The sequence below is a fragment of the Thalassophryne amazonica genome, chromosome 17, assembly GCF_902500255.1.
Source record: "Thalassophryne amazonica chromosome 17, fThaAma1.1, whole genome shotgun sequence".
Taxonomy (NCBI): Eukaryota; Metazoa; Chordata; class Actinopteri; order Batrachoidiformes; family Batrachoididae; genus Thalassophryne; species Thalassophryne amazonica.
In genome coordinates this window covers 51,048,115-51,054,814 of record NC_047119.1, presented here as the reverse complement: position 1 = coordinate 51,054,814, position 6,700 = coordinate 51,048,115, and the positions used below count along the sequence as shown (strand labels likewise).

At 43.9% G+C, this 6,700-nt stretch overlaps 1 protein-coding gene across 1 annotated transcript; it reads left to right on the top strand.

The window, feature by feature from the left end:
• Nucleotides 1-920: 920 nt before the first annotated feature.
• On the top strand, nt 921-5,921 carry LOC117529097 (voltage-dependent N-type calcium channel subunit alpha-1B-like). Its single transcript, XM_034191798.1, has 3 exons — nt 921-962; nt 4,267-4,461; nt 4,732-5,921. The coding sequence occupies exons 1-3, from the start codon at nt 921-923 to the stop codon at nt 5,242-5,244; spliced, it is 750 nt and encodes a 249-aa protein (XP_034047689.1). The 3' UTR covers nt 5,245-5,921.
• Nucleotides 5,922-6,700: the final 779 nt, after the last annotated feature.

Genomic DNA, 6,700 nt, shown 5'->3' with positions numbered 1-6,700 from the left:
TTCTTTTGCTGGTAAAGTTTAATGGTCAAAAACATTTGTAAACCCCTAAAATCAATCATTTTAGGTCCATTTGTTGTGTGTTTGTAGCACACTGGCTGCCTGTCGCTTGCCGATGACATTATCATTAAGCGCAAAACGTGATTGGCCAGTCGACGCAGGGAGCATTGTGGGTAGTGTAGTTCAGGTTCACTTTGGACGTACAGTGACTTGTCCACTTGACACAAAAACAAAACAGACTAATTTGAACATTATTTTATTTTATTTCTTTGTGGCTGTAATTTAATCGCCAATACTCTGTGTGGGAGAGGAGCTCTCATGGCGCAGCTGTGTGTACAGAGGGGACTTTTCTTCATGTACTGGTGTCTTACTGCTTTTGAAAGATGATTACAGTGTTTGGGGTTTATTTTCTGTTTATTCATTTTTCGTGTGTTCTTTGTGTTTGTAAAGCTTGAATTACCCAGCAGCCTTAAAGTGAAACTGCTTATGTAATCTGATGTGGCCGCGTCCAAATCAATACTAAGTTATCGGTTATCTGTAATAAGATAAATTTTTTAGCAGTTTATCGTCATAAAAGATACTTCAGTTATCGGATTAATGGTTATCGAAACTAACTTTTTGGTTAGCTGTGCCCACCACTGTGAAATTGTAGGAAATTGTGTTACTTTTATGGGTAGCCAATAGACAGCAGAGACATATTGAGTCAAAGAGGAAATTTGTTATATTAAATATGAGACTAGAAAAGAAAAAGAGTCTGGCAGATGCAAGGAAAGAAGGGCTTGAGTTAACTGTTTCAGGTTCAGTGTTTTTTGAGAGTTTTTTTCTCGGGAGTTGTGTGTTTGAATGTTCATTGTCTGATATCTGCTGTCTGTGTGTTTTCTTCAGTTAACGCTGGAGGGCAGCAGCTGGGCTTTATTGTCTAGATGAAAGGCCAGAGCGGACAGGTCCAGTGCAGGGATTTATGGGTACCTCTCAGCTAGATAACAGAACATCCCGCAGCCATCTCTGCTTTCTCTGCTTCTATTAAACTGAGACTAAACAGAAAGCGGGGTCTTTCCATAGGCGGTGCTCGACACATCAGGATGATGAATAGGCTTTTTGTGTTTCTGTCATCGCAGTTTTAATCTGAGAATTGGAATCACTCCAGTGCTTTGCTTCATACCACACATCTGAGGTCCAGAAAGAAGCAACTCATTTGCCTTTAATTAGAGACATAATTAAATTTGGCAAAATATTTTTGTGACACACAAAAAAACCATGTCAGTACTCAACAGCATGCTGAACTACTTATGTCAACTGCAGTGAATCCTGCTCACTTATTGGTAACATTGTGGTACATCTGTTAACAGTCTCACTGGATTAGTGGCGCCCAGTGTTTTCTGTCGGACTCCCATTTTAACCTCCCTTCTCTTATAGACTAGTAAATTTTAACCAGCTGTTACAAATACTGGGGACATGACAAAAGTAGCTGTTAAGAAGTCACTACAGTAGTTACAGTGGGTAGGATGACATGAGCAGGGATGTAGACACTTTGTTGAAGATAGAATTTCCAGATAAAACATTTCACTGCCTGGTGGAAGTCTGATTTTTGACCCCAATAAACTTGACCGCTGTCCTTTGGCTGATCTTACCAGATATATCAGGAAACCACCTACATTTATGCACAAAGTTTGACCCCATTCAGGTTTAAAAGGAAATTCATTAACCTTGACCCCAATGACCATGACCTGTACTTAAATGCTCCCTGATGACACAACAAAAGGAACAGTGCAGTTCATTGTTGTTTTTTAATCATTCTTGCTCTCTCTCTCCCTGGTGAAGAGAGAGCTGAGTAGGGGGGCAAAGCTCTCGATTTACTGATCGATCTACGTTCCAACCCTCACTTATGGTCATGAGATTTGGCTCATGACCAAAAGAACGAGATCGCGAGTACAAGCGGCCGAGATGAGTTTCCATCCGCAGGGTGGCTGGGCGCTCCCTTAGAGATAGGGTGAGGAGCTTGGTCACTCCTGAGGAGCTTGGAGTTGAGCTGCTGCTCCTCCACGTCAAAAGGAGCCAGCTGAGATGGCTCAGGCATCTTTTACGGATGCCCCCTTTATGCCTCGCTGGAGAGGTGTTCCGGGCACGTCCCATCAGGATGAGGCCCCGGGGAAGACCCAGGACACGCTGGAGGGACTACGTCTTTTCGGCTGGCTTGGGAACGCCTCGGGGTTCCCCCGAGGAGCTGAGGGAAGTGTGGTTTGTTCAGGAGGTCTGGGCAGCTTTGCTTGAGCTGCTGCCCCCATGACCCGACTCCGATAAAGCAGAAGAAAATGGATGGATGGATGGATTCTTGCTCTTTCACTTGAGACCAGTTTGCCTGTGCATTTCAGTTTGTGGCTCCTAATTTTGGAACACTTTCTCGTTGTACTTGAGATTGACCAGACACTATGGATAGAGTTAAAAGGAAGCTTGACACCTGCCTGCGCTTATTAAATCTTACCTGTGAAGCCCTAAAAGGGGCTAATGCCCCTTCCAACAAGGGTTCGTGAGTAAAGTTTGTAGATAATGTAAAAATGGAGCAGAGCCAATGTTCCTTCACTTTGAGGGAAGACAGTTCTAATACTGTTTGCATCCTGTTAGGATACTTCCTAAACAGTTTTGAGAAATGGCTTTCCATGGATATCCAACTTGGAGAACCTCAGGCCACCCAGAACATGGTGTAGGGATTGTATATCCCCACTGTCCTGGGACACCTTGGAAGCTTGGAAGATGAGCATTTGTATGACCTTATCTACTGCCAGATAAGCATACATCTTGGGACTCCAGCGAGGACGGTTGCATCTCCTCCTCTCTCCTCTATCTCTGCTCCAACCTTCAAGTCCCCTACTTCACCAGACTGTGAATTCTTCAAACTATATTGGATTAACCATGGTCAGCTGGTCTCTCTGAATGCTATTGATACCATTTATTCAACAAGGAAATCAGGGCTGGGGGACCCTGCGTGCCCAGATGGAACCTACCCTGCGGGCTATGTTCTTGACTGCTGGGAGACATGGCGTGTTGCATGCTTTGTGCCATTCTCTGTGGAGGACGTCAAGGATTTATTTATATTTGGTTTCATTGTAGGAGGGCTGGTACTTATTGGTTTATGTGCTGCCCTATCCTACCGGAGAATTGGCAAGATGGCTGCCACCAGATCCACGACCCCTCACCTGTCCATCATGATTATTGAGTTGGGCAAAGCGATACATTCTCAGACTTGGCGTTAACCCTTGAACTCGGACGCAAATTGGATAACATCTCGGAGCAAATGTAGCCCTTGCAAAGGAAGATGTCGGAGACCAGGGAATACTCATAATTGGATCCGGTTGTTCATGTGAGCTGTAAAGGTGTTTTTCACTGCTCAACCATAAACATGGCAGGCTTATCAGCCTCTGAAGGACAAAATGCCCTGTTGTTTTCCTCCAGAAGAATTTCTACGGCCTTTCTACGGCCTGCCTTCTTTCTTAATCTTTTGCAACTCCAGCACACACAGACAGAAACTGACTCATTTGCCACTCACACATGGACAGAGATTGAAAAGCATGCTCCAGCCCCCCTCCACCCCCTACTGTCCCCATCCACCATCCCATTCCGGCCCCCGCTCACGCCACTTCCCTTCCCCCTCTGGGGTGCCGTGCAGTTTTAGCTGCTGTAGCTCCCCATTCTCCCCCAGCTTGGGGGAGAATGGATTGGCGACTACAGTTGCTGTGGCCCCTCCCCACACTCACATCGCGTCAATTCGGAAAACAGACTGTTTCAAAGTTTAGTACACATAAACAATGTCAAATGTATATGGATTTTCTTTAATTCCTGATGTGTGTCACTGTTACAGTAAATAAGTAATAATTGTGGGTTAATTGCTGTATCTTGTCTGTGGTAATTGGAGTGTGGACATAATCTATGTTGTTGTTGCACCTGTGTAATGACAATGACAATAAATCTCACCCATCCATCCAAGCAGAGGAAAATAGACAGATAGACATTCTGACTGAACTATGTTTTTTAAACAGACAAGCAGACATACATCTTCCAAAACTACACTGAACCCAGAAGGTGGACAGGTTGATCTATGCTGCCTTTTGTTCTGTTAAAAAAAAGTCTTGCTAATCTTAGTCTTGTATGTTCTTCATCATATGTTTAGGACCTTAGTTCTAATCTTTTAAACTACATTTTCCATCTACCCTTATTGTTTTTTATGCATTGCGATTATCCTTCAGGTTCGTTCGATGATCCTTCTCCTGAAAGTGCTTCCAGAGGCGAGCGCGGGATCGGGACCGTGGCCGACCGCATGAGAGAAGACACCACTCCTCGGCGGGAGAGAAGCAGCGGTATTACTCCTGTGAGCCTTATGGCAACAGGGAGCATTGTCACACCAAGTCAGCCGGTCCCCAGCCGATCTACATCCCAGGAGAAAGCCAAGATGCTGGTCTCCTCAAACAGGTGCAGTTTTTGTAAATCATAAAATGCAGAATTTCTGCCATAGGTTCAAGTCTAGACCCTGACTATAAAATGACCCATTGTTTTCAAATGTATTTCCAAGAAAAATATACCATCTTATACTCAGGCCAATACACTGTATAGCTTTGTTACTGTACTGCTGTGGTAATGCAAGCATTCGTATGTGTATTATCTAACTGCCATTTGTATGTTAGCATGTTTGCTAATCTTACAGTGACCCCTGATAACTCTTTGTTTTGTTTTTCCTTTTAGCCTGGTAGCACTGTGGTTAAATCTGGCTCTTTGTCACTAACCTCTGGTACCAGCACTCCAGGCCGTGGTCGTAGGCAGCTCCCCCAGACCCCCCTCACCCCTCGTCCTGCTGTGGCCTATAAAACTCGCTTCAGCCGTGGCCTTTCAGAGCATGAGCGCTTACTCACGGCCTACGACAAGTCTCCGATACCTGTCACCCACATGACTTCAGACCCTAGTTTGAACCCACTGCAACAGGACATTTCTCAACAATGCCTCCTTGATGATACAGAAGACTTCCAAGACACTGTCAGCACCCATGGAGGGGCCCACACTGCCAGAAACATTGCCTCTACTACAGATTCGGCTCCACATGGAACTGCTGCCATGCCCGCCACAGCAGGTGGTACACAGGGTCGGACAGGGGCGGTGCCTAACGGGTACCACTTTACCCTGGGGGTCAACTCTGCCTCTGGGTCAGGGAGTAGGGGAACAGGTAGTCTCAGGGAGAGGGAGGAAAAGGACTGGTGCTAACATGGCTAAAGACTTTGGACCAGTTTTCATGTTCACTGTGGAGTGGGCAGTTCATCAGCACCTACTATGGGTCCTGTGTGCAGGTAAATATAGAGTAATCTTTGAGGAAAAAGGCAGTAGAAAGTGCTGTAAAGGGGGTACAGAATCATTCCAACTTTGTAATGGAACTCTTCTCCTTTTTATAAGATGAACATTACTGTTGACTTTTTCTAGCCCCATTTGTTGCACTGAAATTATAGCACACATGAAGACCCTCAAGTATTTTGCCTTGAACAATGTTTGAACAGAAGACAAAAAGCCAAATCTCCTCATTTTTTTTTGGGGGGGGGGGGGGGGGGGGGGGATGATGACTTTGAGCTATTTTTGAGATCCATCTCACTGCTTCCTGGTATTGTTAATGATTTAATTAGAATTTTACAGCTAAAAGAGATCTTCAACTTGACTGGATCCACTAAGTGATGGTTTGATGAAATACTTGATGTCTTGGGTAAACCCCTAATTCAAATTCTTTCGAAATAACGTCATAATGAAGTAATACTCTTGTTTCAACAGCATTCCGTCCTATGTATACATTCATTTAATGAGAGAGAAGGGTAAAGGTTATAGTTATCACTCTTGTTTCTGTTTTGTACAAGATGTGGAAAAATTGCTGGATTTTGGTAGACTTGGTCAGAAAAGTCGCTTAAATTTGGAGGTAGATTAGGATTTGCATCAGTTTTTCAGTTTGTCTCCAAGAATTCAACAACATAATTCTACCTTTTTTAGCTAAAAATTCTCAGTTGTAATTGGTTTGACAGCCAATGAAATGTTTACTAATTTTTCAAGCCAACTAGGCAATGGTACCCATGGCCCTGAAGACGGTAAAGGCTATGCCAGTTTTTCATTGACTTTGACCTTTACCCAAATGACTAACTTCTGACTGTCCTTGCCAGGCCACTTCTGGAATCCACCTAATTGTGGCCTAAATTGGGTAAATTGGAATGAAACTCAAATTCCTTGACCTTTTCCAAAATTAAAATTTCAATGGGAATTTCAGGAGCCACCTTCATTGACATACCAAGCTTGGTAGAAATCAATAAAAAGACCTGAGAAGAGTAGGTCAACGAACAGACCTTAACCTCAACCACTGGCCTTTGACAAATTTGGGAGCCCACCCCATATGTGTGGAAAGTTTGATGCAAATTGGAGTGGAAAAAAAACCTTTACATTTTATCCATTGACCCCAGTGACCTTGTCCCTCAATGATTGCCATTCGTTAAATCTGGTGTAACCTGGGTTAATTCCACACGACACATCCATATATGTGTGCGAAGTGTTTGTCATCGAAGTGAAACTCATAATTTAATCTTGGACACCAACAACTTTGAGTTTTTCCAAATACAAACCCTTTAAGGACAATTCTGGCACTGACTGTCATTCACATATCAACTTTGGTGGAAATCAGCCAAAGGATGGG